The sequence below is a fragment of the Aquila chrysaetos genome, chromosome 25 (assembly GCF_900496995.4).
Source record: "Aquila chrysaetos chrysaetos chromosome 25, bAquChr1.4, whole genome shotgun sequence".
Lineage (NCBI taxonomy): Eukaryota > Metazoa > Chordata > Aves > Accipitriformes > Accipitridae > Aquila > Aquila chrysaetos.
The window spans coordinates 10,321,915-10,345,322 of NC_044028.1; the positions used below are offsets into that span (position 1 = coordinate 10,321,915).

General features: G+C 40.8%; 1 protein-coding gene across 2 annotated transcripts in view; it reads right to left on the reverse strand.

Annotated features, from left to right (window-relative positions):
* Nucleotides 1-23,408, reverse strand: part of XYLT1 (xylosyltransferase 1) — a 207,882-nt gene that overhangs the window by 134,141 nt on the left and 50,333 nt on the right. The window contains exon 2 of one of the 2 annotated variants that reach the window (XM_030002024.2): nucleotides 20,649-20,687. The exons of the other annotated variant lie outside the window; for it this stretch is intronic. Within the exon in view, the coding sequence (XP_029857884.1) occupies nucleotides 20,649-20,687 (39 nt within the window). The remainder of the gene's footprint in view (nucleotides 1-20,648; nucleotides 20,688-23,408) is intronic. 2 annotated transcript variants of the gene reach the window in all.

A 23,408-nucleotide genomic window follows, 5' to 3' on the forward strand; every position in this document is an offset into this window, starting at 1 on the left:
CAATTTTTGGTGGTGGAGGAAGGCAACTTAATTATTAACACAGTTCCCCATAGCTTTTGTGCAGAGAACTTCATATATTTAGCATGCAGTCTACTAAGTCTGTATTATCTCTTACAGAATTCAAAATGCTATGAACACACTGTGTCTGAAGCAGTAAAATAAAACAAGTTGGTTCCGTTTACTGTGATTACAGAGCTGACAGGAAGACATCTTGACTCCCCGATGCCTATCAGTCACTGGTTCCTAAATACTAGCAGAAATTGCATCCAGAAACCCAACTGCTGCAGCAGGTCACACATTTACTGCCATCTCAGAATTCCTCTATTCCCAAACCCTCTGGTTTTAACTGTGGAAACACTAAAACTAGCCCAGCTTATTTACAGTGATTGTGAAGAAATCTTCACGGGGTTACACCTCAGCATAAATACAAATGGTCAGCTAATTAATGCCTAGTTCAGCCTCCTCCTGTGACAGATGGAAAGCGATAACTGCTTCTTGCAGAGAAACCAGACTTAATTCTCCACCCTTTTCCATCTTGTATTGATCCAACTCTTCTGATTTCAATACTTTTTCTCTGTATCTCCTTACAGCATAAGTCAGTGTCCTTTTTCTGCCTACATCGTACAAGACCTAGCAGCATTCTGGCTCATTACCAGGTTTCTTAAGCTCTACATGAAACACAACAGCAGAAGTCTATTGGTAGCTGGATTGTGTTAGCAGTGAAGTTCTACTGGATAGATGGGCTGCTTAGTGGAGAAATGGTCAACAGCAATGGACAATGATACAACAGCAATGGTCACACATGTTGGAGCTTATCACCTTCAGATTGGAAACCAGCCAGTACCATAAAAGTCAAGCACAGGTTTTTCCTAAATAGGCACAGGCTGAGGTTTTGCACCATCGTGAAAAGAAAATACAAGAAACCCTGGATGATAAATCGTACAGGAAGATTGCATCACCACTGTGCAGTATTTCGCTTTCAGTCCTTCCCAGGTACAAACCTACTTCAACTGATCAATTTTAATATCGTTACTGCAAAGCAAACAGTGAAATTGGCAGTAAATTGGATCTATCAAGTGCTGCTTTCGATAGAGCAAATGTGGTTACACGTTTTTAAGGTCACTGGGATTAAATATGGTTATTTCCTCTTTCTATTTTTAATCAGGTCTATAAACTGGAAAATTATAGATAAACACATGAGAAAAAAATGGCATCTTTCTTCTCTCCTTCAATATGTATGTTATAGGCAGAAAGAATAAGAGAGTAGTATAAAGCCAAATCTATTTAATCAGTGCTTTGGTATGGGCAGTTTCAGATTTCAGTAATACCCAGCCTCACAACATTAAGCACTTGCACAGTGACTTCCACAATCACAAAGATTTGGTTTCAGTGCATAGGTAGCTTTTGTCTTTCACACAGCGTACCTTCAAATGAAATAATCTAATAAATACATTTAGATTTTAGTTGAGTTTATTTCTCACTGGACAAGTACAAAAGCCTGATTTTGTTAGTGGTTTAACTGAACTGGATTTCTGCTGTAAAGCTGGATCAACTCCTCTGCAGTGCTATTCAGACAAGGCATCAGACCACTGGCTCAGAGGTATTAATCTGACCCTTCTAAAAATTAGGGAGAACGCTTCAGATCGCTAAAAGCATTGACCAAAAAATTGTGCAATTTCTTTCAATTTCATTGACAAGAAAATTATAATTTTGTACACTTGTAAACTAGAGTAATCTTGATACACACAAAGTAATCTGATGCAGATGTAAGCTCACTTCTATTCTTTAATTAGTTCACCCATAATTACAGTTGCTTTTCTGGAAGTTTTGTTGCTTTTCTAGAAGTTTAGTTGGATTGATTTTGTTTGTTTGTTTGCTTTTGTCCAAAGCACTGGGTTTAGACTCAGGAAATATGGGGTTTAGGTGCAACAAAACCTGATTTCTCTAACCTCCTAATGAGGGTAGCATCACCTTATTTCATATGGCTTACGCAAGAATAAACTCTTGAAGCCCCTGAGCTTTCCTGGGTGTATGCCCAGATGAAACATTTCGCAGGTTTGTGCCACACCTGCACTCTGACATACAAAACCTGAACTTATGCTGCCAATTCTGCTGGTGACACTTGAGCACAGTGGCTCTGACAGATGTCATCAGAAGACATAAGAAGTTGTATCAATTACTTTACAAAAACATAGCACCAGCCAAAATACTCACATTTCCACAGTCTGTGACCACAGCCATTACTACAGCAATTATGTTTCTCTAGAATTGCTCTTTTTACACTCACAAACGCTCACCTTAAACTGCATGACCTACCTTAAGTCTGCATTTTCCAAGAGTATTATTCCTATTTTTCCCACATGCAATGATATGTAAAGCCAAATTTACAAAGGTATTTAGGGACTTAAACATAATAACTGGTACCTTTTAGCTGGTACCTCAGCACTCTCAAAGCAGGCATGGGAGTTGTACTTCTATCTCATGACGTAGTTTTGCTGTATCTTTACACGTCTAAATATCATAATCCGTTCTGAAACGGATCTAACACATATGCTTGTGCAGAAATGTTCCTTGCAAAGCAGAATTCCCCATTACAAATGTACCACTGCAGAGCATCTTTGAGCCTCAGAATAAAACTCAGATAAACTTACAAGAAAAACTCATCTCTCTGGGCAATACTCTGCAATTGTTCATATTTGACAATGCAGCTGCTTTGCATGGTGACAAGAATGACCCTCTCCTAAAAACTGGACTAGCACTAACTTTAGTGACAGCAAAGATTATTTTGAAGCTTGTATTAAGACTTCACACAGGATGGAGTCTCTGCAAGATCCTGAAAGCCTTCCCTGCAACAGAGGTTGTTATTCCGGTGTAATCCCCCAAAACCGGGCAATAAAGCCATCCCAGCAGTATGGTTATAAACCAACTTTACTAAGCAATCTGCACTTCATGGTAGCTGCTCTTTATCATTTTCCAATCAACACTAGTTGGCTTCTAATTGATTTTATATTATGTCCCTTACCAGAAGTAAGAATATTGTGTTTACTAGGGCAGCACAAAGAGGGCAGGCCTATTCTTACTGCTGTATTTAATGCTGCTGCTAATCATGGAGATTAGACTGAAACAATTACAACAGCTAATTAAAGAACAATGCGGTTTTTGGCATCTTTTCTCAGACAGCACTATTGGGAATTCCTAACTCAGGCAAAGCAGGGATAATTAAAAATCGAGCTCCGGTTTCCCCTGCACTGGCAGCTGGATCACGCTGATTAAACTGCAAATAAAACACATGAAACCAACACTTTGTAGTGTATCCAATTTCACTTAAAAGGGCCTTTAAAACTGAATCATAAACAGAGAAACAGCGCAGAGCAAATTATTTAGCTGCAGCTGGATATACAGTCTTCACTGCAGTTGTTTCACAGCTTACTATCTTTTGTGTAGAGCATGGGACACTAGTTACTGGAGGACCTGATGAGCCACTGAAATCATTAACGTCCCTTCCAAAGGCATTGTTGTTCAAGATGTCATGTAAACACTAGAAGCAACTGAGCTCAGATTTAAACACTGGCATAAAAATTTGCAACTCCCTTGGGGAAAACGTGCAGAATTACACCCAATGACACCTCAGGTCATTACTAAAGAGTAAGATGGGGCTCAAACCCCTTTCAGCAAGACTCTCGAGGGCTGAAGAGTTGGCACAAATAGCAGCTATTTTATGACAGTTAGAAGTTCAGTACAAATTTCCAGCCGCCCAGTTAAGGCAAAAACATAAGCAGAATCAAGCCTTGTCCAAGATTATCTGCTACTCTGTCTGCTATAAGACACCAGCTACAGAAGAGCAATCACTGCATCCCTTTCTCATGCTCAGACTACAGCATCACCTATGGTGAAATTGCAGTTACCCAGACGGACTTACACAGCTTTACTTTATAATGATGATAAAAACAGTAATGTTTACTCTTGGCTAGCATTTGCCTATATACTTCTGAGTCACACAAGAACAGTAAGAAAACAAACCAAAGAATAAGACATGACGGGTAATGCAGAAATACCAAATTACTTGCCTTAAGCTTGGTTTGGTGTTTAGAAATCTGCTGAAAGGTTGTTACTGTGCTCTCCGGACAAGTACTTAATGCTTTGTTAAATAATAAGGGGATCCTGTTAAAATTCTGAAACTAATGCCAAGAAATTTTGTATTTATGTAGCTTTGTGGAGAAACATCAGTATTAACTCATCTTTACTGATACCACTAAGTGGACATACCTCATACAAAGTTGATATTGGTACAACGCAGCTACACCAAGACTGTAAACCAGAAAGAACACCACATTGTTTCTGAAGCAAAACTATTTTTAGCATTATATATTAAGTAAATATAATTAATAAACAACAACAAACAATAATAAAAAGCAGGGAGACTGCACTCAGCACCAGCAATACTTACGTTAAAGAAAAGTGCTTAACGGACAGACTGCTGTTGCCAGATAATCCAGGGAAGGCATATAATGAAGGGGAAGTTTTCCAAGACAAGGCCTTTCCAAGTTTTTTGTAAACATTTGAAAGTTTAGGCTACAGGGCAGAAAATCTGCTAGGAAAAATCATTAGAGAGACCTAAGAAAGGGGAAATACACATGCCTTCTACCTAGAGATTATACAGCAGTCCTGCTTTAGCCACATGTCATGGGAACAGTTTGGAAGGCTGGCTCAAAGTTAATTAGAAGAAAAGTAAAATTATAATAAAAGGTCCTTATGGAAAAAGCCCAGTTAGCACAGTCAAACCTCAGAGGAAATGCTCAGGTGCCCAAGAAACAACCAGCCTGAGCACCTGTTACAAACATTGTGCTGGCTTTTGTTACGAAAATATCATCACAGTGACAGGTGGGGAGCATCTCCTGAGAACCCTCCTTTACCCTCTGCCACCAGGGGAGAAGCCCAGGACAGTGCAGCTGTATCATCTGCCAGTACAGCTCTCTATTATACAAGTGTCAATTCTTTTTACACAGGTAGACAGGTACCCACGTGAACAACCACAGCCCTGCCTCAGCTTAGTATATTTTGGTGATGTTTTCAAAGCTTGCAGAAGATTTTCAGACCCTAAACTCTAGAGGCCTCAGAGACTCGACTGAGGGTTCACCATCTATTTCACCCACACCTCCCAAACTGGGAGGTTTATTCTCTTTATGGACAGAGGTAGAATTATTCTTTGCATTTAGCTCCATTTCTTTAACCTCATTGACCTAAGACAAACCTCAAAAATATTTTAGCACCCTGCACTGCCTAGAAATCATCAGCAGTAATCAGTAAAAGAAGCAGACATCACCCTTACAAAATGCTGCAAGGAGAAGCGGCTGTCAAATAACAGTAACAGAAAAAGAGAACCAATAAGCCTAATAAATAAACTTAGTGACCTGGCTAGTGACTCACAGTGTGATCTTGAAGAAGATACTGCAAGTGCTTTGTGACTCCCTTTCTCCTCCACCTAATCAAATGGTGATTGATAATGACTGTGATGATTCCTTTTTGTCCACTTTATTGTTTAGATGCACATATACTTTATTATACGGACACGAGATATTCCTTATTTTAAGCTATTTGTTGTTTCCCATTACTTTTGTTAGTCTCTGGTAACACGTAACAGAATTTTAAACTCAAGAAGCAGCTTTCATATTTTTCTCTGAAATTACAAGTTTGTTCTCAATCCCTTAGATGATATCTCATGCTTAAATGAAATTTTGGCAAAGAAAAGCAAAGCACTTCACAGCTATCCTTCTACATCTAGCATCATTATGGTCTTTATATACCCATGTAGAAGTAAGCTATGCAAATTTTCCTAAAAATAACGCTGCTAGTGTAATTGTTCTTTCCAGGCTATGTTCCAAAACCAATTTTAAACTTGGAAAAACTATGAAAGTGTGATAGCTGGAAAAAAAACTTCAGTTATTACTTAATAATAAATGCTTGAAAGGATCACAACATTTTATAAGGTCATATATAACACCAGTTACGGCACTACAGTAATGCATTATTCAGCTCCAGCAAAGAATATAAATCCTTGTAATGTACATGGTTAAAATGTGGTTTAATTCTTATTATCCTTTGGCTTTGACTCAAAGTTCCTGCTGAGCGTTATAATGTTCAGACGATGCGTATTCCCTGAGACTCTTTAATTAAACCTGTAAGGTAAGACTTTGCCTCTGGCCATTGGTCACACTACCTGGCACTTGCATTTACAGAGATACCACCTACCACTTCTGTTCCTACTGTCCAGCCTCTGAGCCAGAGCTCTGACTCTCAGTGAAATACACACTTTAGTATTTCTCAGGCTGAAGCACACTGGTCCTTTGGGCAGACACTTGAGCTTTACTACTGCATGATTCAGGTTTATGGCAAAAACATGACAACTAGGAGACTAAGAAAATAAAATCCCTGCTCTAACCTTTCCTTTTTTCCCAAAGAATTTCTGGGGGGTATATATGGATGCTTAATACCAGGAGTTTGCAGCACACATGCTACTTCTCTCTGTCATTAGGATGCATTTCCACTATGCTCCAAAGGCTGGTAAAGAAAAGACCTCTCTGAATTTGTATTAGCTGGTGACTGCCGTTATTCACGCAGCCTCTTGCTCCACAGCAGGTCAGCAGGGAGAACGCCTGAACCTCTGGAACTTCTCCAGTACCTATGTGCATAACACAGCACTGTATTTAAGGAGTATCTTCTGCTCACCTGTTACAAAAATATCAAAAGATCTGGTTTTGTTTTGAAGTGAAGTGAAAAACCACTTCAAATCACTAAAACTTGTAACTGCTAAGAAAAGGGTCTACGCGTCTCTCACTCAAAGGCAATGAGAACTGGATGCCTTTAAGCACTCTGGCAAACACCCTTCAGCATTTTTAGGAATTTCACTGTACTTCTTTGCACAGCATTTGCATTCCTGTGATTGTGACCAGCCTAATGGATCCTTCTTCCCTAATGAATGCTGAAGCAGGCATTTTAAATGCAGTTATTCACATATGTTGACTTAAAGTGCATGCATCTTTGAAATTCACTCCCTTTCAGCATCGCTGCCAATAAATAATTAAAAAGTCTATTAAGACAGCAAAAGCCAATTCACTGAAATTATAAGCAAATGTTTTTGCATCAAGGGCCAGACTCAGGGAAACACTTAAACATCTTCAATTCAAAGCATGTGAGTGTTTACATTGACGCAACTGCCTAACTTCCAAGTCGTCTTGTGTTTTACTGAGTAAGGGTTATTACCCAGCTCTGTAAATTATTTTCCTATGTGGAAACATACAGTTATTCAAGATTTCAAAACATCTAGTGAAAACAACAGTTTCATAACTAGAAAGACAAGCTACAAGTCTAGTTTCAGCCTAAGTCCGACAATTTTGAATCTGAATAGAATAATACTGCATTTTCCAAGCAAAGAGCACTGATAGAATTTAGCCCCCACTGTATTGTTTCAGATGTCAAAATACTTCGTTATTCAGATACATACAATATCACAAAGACAGACAGTAATGGAAATAAGGACAACAAGAAAAGTATTCTACACCAGCCAGCACATTTACCTATAGGGAACAAAATAAACTGCCACAGAGGGAACACAGACATTAAGCAAAAGAAATCTCAGTTTGAAAAACATTCAGATAATGGAAAACACCAATCTAGAAGTTAAAACCTAATTAAGAACATGACATCTAGGAGAAAAAGCATGTTGTCAGAGCCACAAGAGTTACATCAGGAAGGGTGACAAGGGAGGGCAGGAAGGTCTGAAGAGGGACACAGACACTTAAAGAAATAATAAACATTCTTTTGGGAAAAGAGCATCTCTGCCAGACAGCAAACCTCCCTCTCAGCCAAGTGGCAAGCCCTATTGACCCTCTACAGCTTTAATTTCCCAGGGTGACCTTCCATAGCTTGCTAATGCTGTATTTTCATGACCGGCTAAGATCTTGGTAGGGTGGGGGCTGATGATCCCAATAAAAAATTAAAATTGCCATATGGGACACACCAGGTCCTTGACTGTCTCTTTGCAATGCCCACTCTCCCACTGGGGAGCCTCAGGCTCACGGTCCCTCACGTGGAACAACTTCAGCACAGCAAATGGATGACATTTTCTGAATTATGCCAATATTTGGTGTTGGAGTCTGTGGTTGCACCCAGCAACACAGCTGGGAATGAGGGAGCAGACAGGTTCAGCTGGCTGTTTCAGGAGCTTCTTCAAGGAAATCATGCTTTTGAAAATACACAGCCTAATCCTGGAGTTGAACAGATTAGCTCAAGATGTAGGACTGTCTACCATGGAAAGTCATTCATGCTAAAACAGAGCAAGAATTCACCTTGGACCAACAATTCTTGATTAACTTGCTCTGCTGGCAGGCTTAGTGTACACTAGGCGCTGTGCCAAAGCCTCCCAATTCACTCTGGAGTAAAAGTAATTTGAAATAACACTCTCACATTTTAACAGCATGGCCTTTGGAGTGAATTTTCAGGTAATGGTCAAAAATGGCATAGACCTGTGGATCAGTCTGTGTAAAAATAAAACAAAACAGGTCTTTACTAACTTCTTTCGCTGCACAGTAAAGGAACAGCTTCCAAACGGGTGTGTGCATCATGGTGTACAACGTACAGGGAAAAACTGTTGCTTCTAAGCTGGAACCAGAATTTAACAGAAATATCAATGTTACTACAAAACAAGACAGTGGGAAATTTATATTAAAAAGGTTTTTATATATTTATTTTATACGTTTATATATATTCCAGACATGATCTATAGATGTCTGTAACATGAATGAGGTCTGCACACCCCCAGATTCACAGGCACCACACAGGCTCCACTAATTCCACAGAAGTTACTCAGCGTTTTGCTGTCACTTAAGGCTACCTATAGGCAATGGACATGACCTGGACTTCCACCTTCTGGCGTCACAAGAAACAGCTACACACCAGAAACCTCTGCTTTCCATGGAGATGGGGGCCAGCAACTTAGTCAAATACGCAGGTTACTCATACACATCTCCTGTAGAAGAGCTCCTCACGGTCACTACTGCAGAGTTATGATCCCAAACAAGAGTTTCATTTGAGTTTTAGTTTCTCTGAAGCTTTTGGAATTTCCAAACCCATTGGTTTGCCTCAGGTGAGCTGAAGCCATGCCAGGATTCACAGCCCTCCTGCAGGAAACCTGGAGGAGCTCTGCACAGCAAACATCCACCTGCCGAAAACCCACAGACCTCCCCAGCTGCAACCAGGGCAGCTCCTTCTGCATGGCACAACCTGCAATCTATCAGCTACCTGTTAAATAAACCCCACCATGCTGAACTAAATAATTTCCTTATGAATGGCCAAGTTACACATGTGCTAAATCTTCCACACAAATGACCAAATCACTGACAGTAACAGCACTTGCACATTGCCAGCACTTTCTGTCCTAGCCTACCAAACTGCCATACGACTAGGAGAGTCAGAAAGTGACTCCTGCAGAGTCACACAAGAAGTCTGGAGCAGAGACCTGGGTGTGTTTTAACTTAGGCTCCACATCAGAATTTAAAAATAAGATAAAAAACATCAACAGTTTTATGTCTGTGTCAGTTTTGAAAGGCTGGGCTATGAAGAATACAAAGTTATTTGACTGGAGAAAAAACAATGAATGAGAAAATTATGTCAGTCATCAGTTTGATGTAGAAAATAAAAAGGCAATGACCTCCATTTATGCTACATTTCTGTGTTTTCACAGGCAAAGGAATAGGCAGCAGGCCTTGAGAAAGGTTACTGTGAGCCTGATCTGGCACTTACTGATAAAGCTTCATCGATTTGTTATTTAAATATCTTTTGCTTTTTTGCCTTTTTTTTTTTTTTTTAAATATTAGTCAAGACTAACTTTTTGACCTTGGTAAGACACTTTGTTCAGCCACCAAGCATCGTGATAAAAGTGCCAACAAAAGTTCAAAGCTAAGCTGCCAGACAGGTGCACTGGAAGCAGCAATCAAACGTTGTGTGTTTCCTGCCTACTAAGAAACCAAATGCTGTTGAAGGCCACAACCAAATTAGCATCTAGATAATTTGCAAATAATGAACTTAGTGTCATTTTAAAGGCACTAAGTGCTTGCAGTTCTAATATTGTGATTTTATTATCAGCATTCATTAAAAATATTTTGCTTGCTGTATATAAACTCAAACATTAGAAGACAGTCACATTATAAGCAATTACAAATGTTAGGTAGCATTTACTACATAGGATAAAGTACAACTAAATGCCAAAAGACACAGGAACAAAGAAATAATAATAAAAACTCTTTCTGGTTCCTGTGAAGTCATGGAATAATATGTATAATAAGTTATATTACACATAAACAGCAAGAAGAAAACTATTTCAGGGCTACAACTGTTGTAAAGCTGACTCTGCAAGCAGAGCCAGGAACTTATCAAACCTGCTTGTAGCACAACCCTTCTTGGAAGTTCCTCTTCAAGCTTGGCTTTGCTGTAATGCATACAAATTATTAACCCATTACGAATGTCAGCACCTGGCACTTGCTACCTAACAGAAGCCAGCACCACAGGCTCCCCAACCACTATTTTCATCTTGATTTGATCTTAAAACTGTGGATTTTTTCTCCAGTTTAGCCGCACATACAAAACAGAGAAACAGTCCTGCAACAAGGAGCAGGGAACTGACCCTTCCCACGAGGGACAGCACAGCTTGCACCCTCCAAAGTCCCACCGCCCCACTTGGGTGGTGCAGGGCAGTGTGGCCAGGGCACCCGGGGAAGCCGGCGCAGAGGGGTTGTACCTTCCCAGCCTAAAGAGGGGGTCCCTCTAGGGCTCCCACCTCTCGGGCAAGCAGTCCCCATGGGGAAAATACCACACCTTTCACAGAAAGAAGGAAGCCTTAGCAGGGTGTTGTCTCTGGTTTTGTTTTGCTCTGAGAATGGACGTAATGCTTGGGGGTGACAGGCTGCGAATGCCAAACAGCCAGAGAAGGCACATTACGGCTCTGCCTAAGGGCTGTGGTGGTGCGAGATTCAGTAATCTCACATCCTTGGTATTTTCACTGCATGACAGATTTTGCTAATCCTGTTCTGAGGCTGTCAGCTCTACACACACACACAATACACAGAGCTTAGGCAATAACACAGGGTCTGGCTTTAGCTTTGAAAGGCAAGCCTCAAATTCAGACGCTCTGCCCATTACTGGACGCAGCTACCAAATGCTCAGACTCTTCATATAACCTTATCTAACGCACAGCTTGCTGTGGCTGGATGCAGTCAAAACACAACTGATAGAGGAGTGCAGGGCTGCCTACATGACTGGACACAATGGTTCATGGCCAGGGCCACCCCGTCATCATGACTGGGATGCCACAAAAAAGCACTGAAGGGGAGGGAGAGCAGCTGGTGCACGTGGGACATGCTGTTTCCATGGCCAGAACACCCTGCTTGGCCTCGGCCAGTGCTAGATTTTCAGTCACGGAAATGACGTTGAACCACACAGTTCCTACCGGTATTAACAAGGGTCCAGATCAGCAAGTCACAATTTTGGTTTCTTTTTCCTGAAGAGCAAATATAGGGAACATTTCAAGTAATCACAGATTATTAGCTTACTTCCTAATTTCCCATGGAAAAGTGTTTTCAGACAAATTTCATCACTTCCGCAGATGTCCAGCTAGCACCCTTGGGAGTGACAACCAATCGATTGTGACCCACTAGCCCGCTACCTCAGCATCGTCATCAACTGTGGCAATAAACACTGTTGTAAGTCAAGACAATAAAACATTTGCTTCTTTTTCTTTTAAATCTTGCTTTGGCTTCAGCACTGCGATCTATCCAGTTGCAGTCATTTTCCCAATCAGAAGACAAAACACAGGAGTACGTAATACAGATGTTACCTCCGTACCTCCACTGGATTCACCAGCTACTAATACGCTTTTATTGCCAGCCTGCAGCCCAGTTAACGCCTCTTCTAGCAATACCAGTGAACTCTGACAATGAGGCAAAACTACAGGGACTGCAAAGCTACGTCAACAAGTCTGTAAAACAAGGCAGTCATAGGAGCAGGAAGGTTAATGTGAAAAAGTGCACATGCAATCTGTGCAGCAGCCCAGGCATGCAAGCAAAAGAACCTTCTGTGTCCTACTTCTGTAAATTGAGAACAACAGTTTTAGAAGTAGGTTCTCCTTGTACTGTGGTCTCCAGTACTTGGAGACTAGGTAATTACAAAAACAGAAAAAATTCTCAGTGTGTTACATGAAAGTGGATGTAGCCACTTCAAAGTTGCCCTGGCTACAAAATTATTGTAGCTAGGTCTGGAAAATGCTGCATGCAAAACACAGCTGTGCATGTCTATATTTATCCAATTATTATCTGATTGTTTTTAAGAAATTATTTTTGCATTTTTATTTTCTGTGCTATGCTTCACGGCCCACAAAATGGAATTATCACCTTAAACCACTTTGCTACACAAGAGCTATTTATACCATCAAGGTCCAATCCCAGCGTAACCAGAGGAAGAGAAAATTGCGGGGGAGGTGGGGGGAGCAGCATCACAAAAGCTTTTTCAGTTGCATTTACCTGTAGCTGTTACAGAAAATTAAATAAAACAGAAACAGACCCCACATTTCAGTATCATTTCAAACCAATCCCAAAGCAAAATGCATCCCAGATATCTCCCAAGAAATGCTGCACAGAGGACGCTGCACAAGCGGTTAACATCAGACATCCGTCACCTGCATGTAGCTTTTTGTTCTACCTGCTGCACAACCCTCCACAGCTACACACCAGTTACGCTGGCAAACTGCCAGGCTAGCAATTTGATCTGCATTTTACTCACTGCTTACATTAATACAGTAAGTCACCTCCTCAGCCAGGATAAACCGACACTGCTCCACTTCAGCCAGGAGAGGCACAGTCTGAATTACTCATCAGAGGATCCAGTCCACTGTATGTAAAAGGGCTCAAGAGATAAAAATGTATTTTAAACTACTGCAAAGGAAATTTGGGTTTAGGTAAGAAATGAAGGCGTGATAGACACCGGGACTTCCAGGAAAAGTCTCCCTGAAGTCAGCTGCATTTAAGTGGGTGCTTATAATTAAGCATGCTCCCAAATGTTAGCCTAAGAAGTGCTGAATGGGGACCTACCTAACATTTGACTGGAAAATAATGTGTGAATGCCTCCTATCCTGCTGTTCTGACAGCAAGGGATGCACAGGAGAAAGGAAACAGCTGCAAAACTCTTAACAGCCCCTCACTGCAATATTGCAACTGCCACAAATATATATTGTATTTGCAATCTATGAGATGTGACGTACTTATTTATTTCTAGATATATTTATTGGAACAACTTCTAGATATATTTCACTTGAAGAATGGCAACAGATACCCAAGGATTCAGTTAGTCTCAGAATATTTCAGTTTGTTGGTACAATTCTCTATTTGCTATGAGAACAGTTCTGCATTAGAGCTTTATTTAAGCAATCACCCAGACCTCATGCTATCAAATATTAATCTTTTATCCTTTAGCCCAGTTACCATTATTCTGGAATAATCAAGAATTTCCCTGTTTTGTGATGTCATTTGAAGTGCAGAGCATGACAGTATGCAATAGCTTTACTGTACAGCAGGGACAGGGTCATAATGAACCATTTGTTTCTGATGGTAATTGATTATAATTAACATAATTTATATATCTTCCCTTCTGCCAGTTTGCCCTATACAATAAAAACAGGCAAGCATAGAACTAAATTTTACAATTCTCTTTCCATCAGAGGCTAAACACTTCACAAAAATTAGCTATTGCTGGTAAGCATTTTGAATGCTGTGCAAATTAAAAGGGTACTGGCAAATCAGCTTCTGCTGGGAAATATCACAATTCTCATACCTTTTTATAAGATCTTAGCTTGGGAGCATAAGGCTTTGGTAGGTGTACTGTTAAAAATATTCACAATTAAGGATAACTGCATAAGAGCACCTCATGTTCCTGAAGCTGCATCATGCATGAATGCACTTATGGACAATTAGAAACCTCCCTGTTTCTAGAAAGAACAAGAATATTTTCTCAGAGGAGTATTAAAACGGACAGACAACCCCCTGGACAGGTCAGGAATACTTCTGGGAACAGAAAAAAAACCAACCTACAGCTGACATCCAGAGAATATAAGCTGTAGTTCAGGCTCAATTAAATGACAGCAAGGATGCTTAACGAGCTCTGGATGCAGAGTTCAGGGAAGAGTCGAAAATACCATCCCGTCCATCACAGAAGTTCCCTTCTACATGTGGTGGGGTCTGGGAAGTTTGCCCAGCCTGTACCTCTCAAAGAGGAGATTTCATTCTCAGTGTTGGCCATGGGACAGCTTTTACAAGCACCAAGCAGACTGAAAACATGCTGAAAATATCAAATGTCCTCCCAAGAACAAGAGAAAGGAATTACATTATTACACAGCACTCAGATGACTGTGAGCTGACAGCTAGGTGCTTTTTTTTCCCCTACATAAGTTAGAAAGCTTTATATAAGGTTTTTTTCTTTTTCTTTTTTTTTTTTTTCCTTTTAAAGGAGTTTCATATAAAATTCAAGTTTCACAGCATTGGCAGGAAGGAATCTAAGTGACATGTGGTATGTACCCTCTTCATGCAACAGGCTGTTGCAAAGGACTCCATTGGCCTTCAATGCCAAACTTCTCACAGTTTGTTCATGGAAATAATGCAGAAAACAAGGGCTAGAGATGCAAGTTCAAAGCCATATGCTCTTCCTTTCTTTCTCTCTCTATGTACATAGCCAAATCACATACAATGACTGTGTGTGTAACAGAAGTTAAAACTTCCCAAAATGCTGCATGAGACTGCACCTAGGTATTTTCAATGCAAATAATATCCAGTTGATGCTACAAAGTATATCCCACCTGTATCCAAAAAGGACCCACTCAGCAGATACATTTGAAAGACTCATTCTCCTAAACAGACCTGAATTCTCTTTCTTGTGTGATTTAACAATGAAGACATTTCTAACCACTGTGTTTCTGGGCTCATCTTTGCCAAAACCAGTGCATCTGATAATTAGACAATAAGAGTTCAGTAATTTGATTGCATTGGATGTTTCTATGGGGACTGCGTTACAAATATTTCAGAGGTAAGCCCATGAATTCTACTTGTATTTTCATGTTCCTCAGCAGGAAGGAAAACATGCTGTTCCTTCTTCACTTTGACAGCAGAATGCAAAATCCTCAATTAAAGTGAGCACAGTCACCGCAAGAAACTGCAGAATTTTTCCCCAGTGGCCATATATCCCATAGGCATTTCAGCTCTTTACTCACTTCAGCACCTTATGAAATGGTGTGTGCCCCTCCTTGCCCCCCAAACTAATGAGCTGGAAGAAAAATACTTATCTGCATTTTGAAAAGCAAGTAGCCTGGAAGTTTACTTTATCTTCACAACATGTTTTTATGAAAGACTCCGTGTTTATGGTGTTACCAATCGCAATCAACTTGTCACAAAAACTGCAAGATGCTCTTTCTCTACAGGCTCCAAGATTCCTAGATTTATGGTTTTTTTCATGAATATTGACTAAAACTGGAAAAACCCCCAAGCTTCTAACTTGTGAGGTAACCGTAAGACTTGGAAAGTAATCCCAAACACACCCAAAACCAGAGGCACAAAAGATGCAACGTATTATTTTTAGTCATAGGCTTTTAAAAAACAGGTTCCCAACTATTTAATGATTCTTTTCCATATGATACTCTTAACAAATAAGGCAGGGAGTGTTTCTATTCTTCCTTTTAGTAGTGGATATAGTACCTTTAAGTTTGCAATTCTTATCTACTCTTACTGGGAAATGCTGATTTCATGGCACTCAGGTGAAATCAGCTGTGCAGCCCCCAGTGAAGCAGATGCTGACCAACCCCATGCACAAAGGGCAAAACGCTCACTTATCTGCAACATTTTAAGATGCATGATTAGGCAACTTGTATGGCGGCTGCTGCTGCTGCCATACTTGTCCTCTGGATCCAAGCAAGGCTGACAGCACCCCATCAGGCCTCTCTCCTGCCTACAGGCCACGAGGGCAGATCACACACCTGAGTCCCTCCTGGCACCCACAGCTGAGGGTTATGGTTTTAAATCTCTAGGTTGAACAGAAGAAATAATTAAAGGTCAAACAACTGAGCATGCGATTACTTAAGAGAGCCCTATTGGCAATGAAGTTATTTGACTCGTAGCTGATGACAAAGGCATCTTGCCAGGTACTCACAAGAAATGCAGCAAGAGTATGTTTTTGCTGTTCAAAGCAGCCACTTAATCGTGAAGCACAACACCCACAACACAGTAGCACACCGCGAACCTTCAGTTCCGAGTCTTTTATTGAATTAAGCCAGAAATCAATTTCAGAGAAAGGAACTACAAGGTAATAAATACCTTTTAATATGACAACTTTTGCTCCTTACATGATGCTCTCCATGGTAGGACATTTTCGTTCTAAAAAGAGCTAGCACTTAAAAAAAATTAAATGATAGAGAGAACAGTAACAAGCAGACTTCTCCCCGATCTCTTTAAAGGCACTACTGTTAGAATACAAATTTTGTCTGGGAGCAATCAGCATCTGAGCTGTTCTCAGAGACAAGAGGCTGACATGGGTAAGAGGTACCGAGCCGCTATGCTGCAGGCAGGGTACACCCTAATTACAGAAGGGTATGAAAAAACAGTCTGTTTTTTCTGTATTACAACAAGCACACTGCTGCCTGTACTCAAGCATCAGTATTTACTTCACCAACGTAGGAGAGCACTTGCCTTCCGTAGGAAAAGGCCTTCAAAGCATCTTTCACACTGACTCTTTGCCAATGTAATCCTCTCTGGACTGGCATCCCCCCTTGGCTAAGGTAACTTTCCAGTTGAAATCCTGGTCTCATGTTTGGATTCTGAGTGTGCATGTTAGTTCAGCAATCTCCAAGTTTCACACTTCAGTAGCACCTGGGAACTGCACCCGTCACTTAAACAGAGGCTGCAAGCCACCAGCTACTCTCACACAACAAGCTACGGCAGTAAGAGCATCTTCTGGAAACTGCACAGCAAAATTCAGTTCATATTTTGACTTCTAACAACACAGGAAAAATGGTATTCTATATTCTGGGAAGAAAAATTGTCTAGTTTGTTTCTTTTTTTTTTTTTTCCTCTCCATAGGCTTAGAAGAGATGCTACTGACGTCCAAGAGGTGGAAAACCAACCATTTACCACACAGACTCAAGGGTGCACATTTGCCTGCTGCAGGCTTAGCCCAGCACCCCTCAGACAGTGGCTCTCAGGTCCAGCACTGCAGCGCACTCGTGCTGGGGATAGCACTGGCAAAAGGAAAACACATGGCAAGGTTTACCTCTCACAGGTGAAGGCACAGGTAAGAAGCGCAATTGTTGCACTGATTACTCAGTCCCATGACCTGCTACGCAGAGCCCCATTCCCTCCATCAGCTGCAATACTCCATAGTCCTATAGCAGTAAGCCTGAGAAAGCTCCAAAGCATCCGATCACACAGCTTTTAACAGTCACAAAGCAACAGCTTTGGAAGGAGACCAATAACGACCTCTCTAACTCAAAGATGATAACAAACTCCATTGCTCTGAGGGAATGAAAAACCGGGCCAAAATTTATCTCTGGGCTAAGTGCTGCTGAAGCCACTGCATTTGGCTCCTGGTATTTTTGTGAAATGAAGGATGGGAAGTGCAAAATGCAAACAGCCACAATCTCATTGATGGAGATAACTTCTGAAATAGTGAGAAAGGTAGTCACAAAGAGAGTCACAGCTGTTTCAGATTTAATACAACCATCTCAGCTGCTGAAAAATGCTTTTATTCTCTGTTTTCTTCATTCTCTCCAAATTACACTCAGCTTCTCTTTGCATGATAGTGCAAACGCAACTGAACCCTCCAAAAGAATCCTGATGACGTGATCTTATCAAACACCTCAAGGATGCTCAGGGGTATCTGTTTTTGGCATTAGCGCACAGTGAGATTGAGAGACAGGAAATGCAAGGTTTGTTTTCAAAATATTTTTTCTGATACAGTACAGACCAAGGTACTGGGTTTCACCCTAGATGAGTATCATTTTGCAACACAGTGCAAATAAATTTGCCACATCCTACTCCCTCAAACACAGCCGATTAAATAGTCGTTAATCTGATGCACCAAATTTATACATTACATGATTCGTGCTTCTTACACACCATTTAATATGAGAAAAGCTAAAGAACAGTTGTTTGTGAGCTATATAATCCCACTTACAAAAAAAGAACAGGAAGAACAAGAACTGCTTGACTGCATTATCTTTCGACACAGTGTCCCAGCACAGGTAGGTATAAATGAATCAGACTGATCCCCAATATACTGCTATTTGATTAACATGAGTAGTGTGATTTGGCAGGTCCAATTTGAACAAAGTATTTTAATATGCCTCTAAAAGAGAGAAGAATACGAGGGAATTGTGCAAAAATTATTTTGTTTGCAGAAACTGTCTTTCCCTTGGAAAAGTATCAGCTAAGAACACTTGCTTAGCTCTCAAGTAAATGCTTTCCCTCTGTTCACTTACACACAACCCAAAATATATCTTTATAGGGGAATTCAAAGAGATCTGCTGAAGCTGAACTGGTTGGAAGAGCACCCATTCTCTCTTTAGATGATCACTTGCAGCCATACTTGTAAAATTGTCAACAGTTGTACAGCTGATTGGAAGTCTACTCAACATGTGTCAAATGAATACAGTGCTACTCTCCACTCCCATCTGTCCCCAAGAAAAAGGAAGAGAATAAAGCATGGGGGGTCTGCAAATCTGGGGATTCTTTACTAACCCTATTAGTTAACATCCTATTCAAGCTGGCAAAATGTTATAGCTGCTGATGTTATTTTTCTCACGGTGCTTTTTCACAGCAAAGAAAACAGAGACACTTGCAGCTAAGACTGTGGCCTAGTCTCAAACTGCTAACTTCTTAGTCCGGGTATGAAACAACAACTTCCACTGCTAATCTGAATGGTTTTGACCACTTCACCTAAAGAGCAATATATCCCTAGAAACCAGAGTTGTGCCCTGACCTTCAGCTGTGATACCCAGATTTACTTCCACCTCTCAGAGAAAGACAGTCCCTTCCCACCCCAGGATACCTGCCTGCTCTCAGCTTGTATATTTGAGCAGCTCCCAGCAGTCTAGAACACTTTGGGACATAAGTGCATTGCCCATAAGAAATTGGTTTTGGCTCTCCTCACCTATTTCAAGGTCATAAGTAAGCAGCTTTCTACAGAAAATGGATTCAGAAGTGGATGTGGCTTTCAGTAACGCTGAAAGAAATATCAACACATATGAGCATACACTTAATTTCTACCTTAATTATTCATTAAACAATGCGTTTATGCCCTCCCTGACCCCCAAAATACTAAGGCCCCTTGAAAGCACAGCAACTCTGGGAGTCACCTGGCACTCCTGCTGATAGTCTTAGCAAGGAGGTAAATGGGACGGAAGAACAAGTGACATGCAGGTCAGGGAAGATGCAGACTGGCAGGGCAGGACAAGGAAGTGGTATGCAGGGGCTGAAGGTATCACCTCAGCTAGTAATCTGCTGCAGCTGTACCAGCTTCAGTTGATGATCTCCCTTTCACTTTCTTCTCCAAGTGTGAAATTCTCTTGCTCATACTCACATGTGCATTCTCCCCTAGTACCTTCACTGACACAAACCAATGTTCTTACACTATTTCAAGTCAGTAACAAAATAAGTCTTCACCATTACTGTGTATTTCTAGTTCTACATCATGCACAGATTAGTACTTTATTATGTACTCTGTGTTTTGATACCACTTTATAATGCCACTCTGTGTAACAATCTTTGTGTGATCTTTCCTTGCCAGTTTCAAGTCACAGAGGCTTGGCTCCAAAGTGAGGTCCACAAAAAAGATGTAGTAGGCTTGTTGAAACAAACAACAGAACAGTCAAAAGCTTTCCCCAGAAAAAGGCCAGCAGAAGACAAAGATAGACATATTTATGCAGTCACTAAGGGACATTGGAAATGTGTGTTCTGAATAAACACTCATCTTCGGTATGCAAGTACCATTGTCTTTGCTGTCTCCCAAAGATCAGCAAGAATGGAAATCAATGATGCTGCCTTGTTAGAAAACACAAATCAAAGCATCAGTGACTTTGTAAAATCCGTTCTGTCACTTTGACCTTCTGGTGCCAGGCATCTCCACAGATTCATTACCATTCATTGTAATGTCTGAAGAGGAAATCGGCAGCACAACAGTATTTTAGGGCAACACACTAGCAGCAGGGATCATAACAAAAGCTAGGAAGCTGAGTATACAAAAAGAAGTGAGTATCCCATGAATGGCTGCTTGCACTGCCTTGAGGACTGCATCCTCTCTTCTAACAAATGCAAGTAAATTCTGCTGTTGTCCAACTGTATGCCAGGTCCCTTCCTCACCATCTGCACCTACTGTCTCCTGTAAAGAGTCTGGTTCTCTTCTTGCCCAGTCAGTCATGTTGGGAGCTAATGCTACTGCTGTTACAGTTGGACCTTCTCCAGGGCCACCAACATGGTTAAATAGCATATATATGGTGCCCAACAGCAGAACAGCCTTCTCTTTCAGACAACCTCTTGTAAGAAAGAAGTGGGAGGGGGGATGGTACTAACCTGGGTCTCCAAGCTGGTGTAGGGACTAGGAGGTTCAATCTACAAAAAGAGCAGACAGAAACAGCCATTACTCTGGAATAGTGGAAGAGAAGGTGTTTTGAGCCATTACTGGTCCAAAGTAGCAATGTTAGGAACAAACACACCTGCTTGAACAAGGATGACAGGATTATTTTTTTTAAGAGATCCCCCTTTTCCAGACATCCTACCATCACACAGAAATTACAGGATCTCTACAGTATTTGGATGAGTGAAAGAAGTTGCAGTAACCAGAGCATATCAGAGACAGATTAGCTACAGAACGACTCAAGGCCACACACAGGCCCTTGCATCTTTGATTTAATCCTCTGTTACATTTCTTTCTTAGATTACAATTGACTGGTGCTCCTGTAATTTCAAGGCATTAGAACCTTTTCAGAAAGTTGATCAGGACTTGATGATGAAAGGATTGGCCACATCCTTGGCAAAATTCTTCCTCCCAACAGCTGCAGTTACACTGTGGTTGTTTTGTTTTCCATTAAAATTTCATCCTGATAAACATCTCTCCAGCTCAGCACATTATATGTGCAAGTGCACCGTGCATTTTCTGCAGTCTGGCATCTTCCTTGGTGTCAAAATCTGAACTCTTAACCTGGCTTGGCCAGAGGATTCAAACCTCAATAAAGAGCTTCTAAACACAAAAGCACAAAAATCATCTATTTAGCCAGTTAATTAAGAGGTTAGAAGAGATAACATCCGTACAGGAGACTCCATCATTAGTGTTCTGGGATCAGCACTCAAGCAAAATCTTTAAAGGAACATCTTTTAAAGTATAAGGGACATTTAAAATCTCAGTCCTGCTGGTCCAGGTATTACTCTGCAAGGTCTCACTTTCTACAACATCCTGTTTAATTGGAAAGCCTAACAGAGTAGAACCAGTTCAGTGATGTTTTCTCTTTAATCTATCACATCTGCCGAAATTAGACAGCTTTAGTTTAGTAGAGTAAATTCTTGTCTGTCAGATTATTGGGCTCCTGAGACTAGTTTTGAGTGTTTATATCCCCAGATACTCAGGTCATTGTGATTCTCACGTTGGCTAAACCACAGAACAGAATGAAAAAATATCTGGCTTTCCTCCAAGAAACTATATATTCCTTTTACTTTTATTTATGCCTATAAAGCAGCTTTTGGTTTAATATTCACCATAAATATACTAATGAAGAAACAAGCTATCAACCCAGGAAAAAAAAGTCAAGGAGGAAATTGGCCTTGAAACCCTCAATACATCTTTCCTCCACTCAGTACGTCATGGGCCAGGCAGCACGCTGTGCCCAAGTGAAAAAGTCCATGATTACCTCTGTCACACTGCTAACTTAAATGTATCTTTCATCAATGTGTTCTAACACCAGAGTACCATTGTCATACACATGTAGTAGATATTATCTGACAACCGGCCAAATGATATCAAGACTGGAAGGAGACTGAGAAACCTCAGTGAAATCCAAATATCGCGTCATCAGCTAAGCTAAGGCGGGGGGGAAAGAAAAAAAAAGAAAAAAAAAAATCACCTGAAGGTGAGAGAAGAGGTGAGAGGAATCTTGTCCTTGGATGGCTTTACATTTCTGAAGACAAATGATGTCAGCACTCAAAGCTCTTCTCTTACAGACTTAGGGGGGGATAAACTCATCCATTTTGCAGCTGGACTCTAAGCAATGACAGTTTGGTCACAACATTGTCCTACACTGTCCCATTCACATTTATATCATAGCAGGAAGATCACAATACTGGCAGGTGTGTGTGGCAGAGAGAATACAAAACGTGTTTAAATAGAAAGAGCAAAATACTACTGTAACAAAGAAGGGCCCAGCTGCATAGACTCCCCTTTGGGAGATCATCTGGATTTTCCTCAGTCACTGCCAATTTGATTGCAGACAAAAGCTTTTTCAGCATGTACTGTTCACTTCCAAATGGCATTATTTCTATAAGAGGAAGCAGCTACTGTATGTATAAAACATCCTGGAAAGATCAGGGGATTCCTGTAATAGGTAAGGCTTCAGACTATTTAAAAGCTGGACAAATTAAGTCCAATGCTTGCTGAACAGAACAGATTTCTTATGGTAATTATTTTCAAAAACTTTTTTGACTAAATTGTAAATATAAACCAGGATTTGAATGGCATTATTTCACCATGTGGAACATGGTGCATCAGCACAGGCCTATTAAACTGTGATGCTACAGTTTTTACTGTTTACTTTCCTCCTCCTCATTTTGGCTATGGTTACTTGTATTAACTTGTACTGTAGCCGTTGTGCAGGGAACCTGTACTGTAGCACTGCAGTGGGACCTGTTTCCCCCTGTCATTAGGAACATATATCATTCATACACATGACATGGTGTTCACTTCGAGTTATCTGAGGAAAAAATGAAGCTTGGCTTTTATGGGGTTTCTCCCAACAGCAGTTCACGCGGTGCAATATAGCTGCCTCTCAGCGTCCACTGACTGTGAAACAAACATGAAGAGACTTTGCCAGTTTGTTTCTGGATGTCACCTCTGCCTCGCACAGAGGCTGCTTCTTTCACTTGGCACCCGACTGCCTGCTCTACTTTTCTGCTTCACTCATGTAGTTACAGGTACTGCACTCATCACATCTCTCAGAGCTGACCTGAAGGTCCCCAAAACACAACCATGGAGAATGCATCTCAATTCTCCTCTTTAAGTGAGGCAGTAAGGAAGCTGAGGAGGGTGAAGAAGGAGGGAGGGCATAAGCATAGTCAAATTCAGTT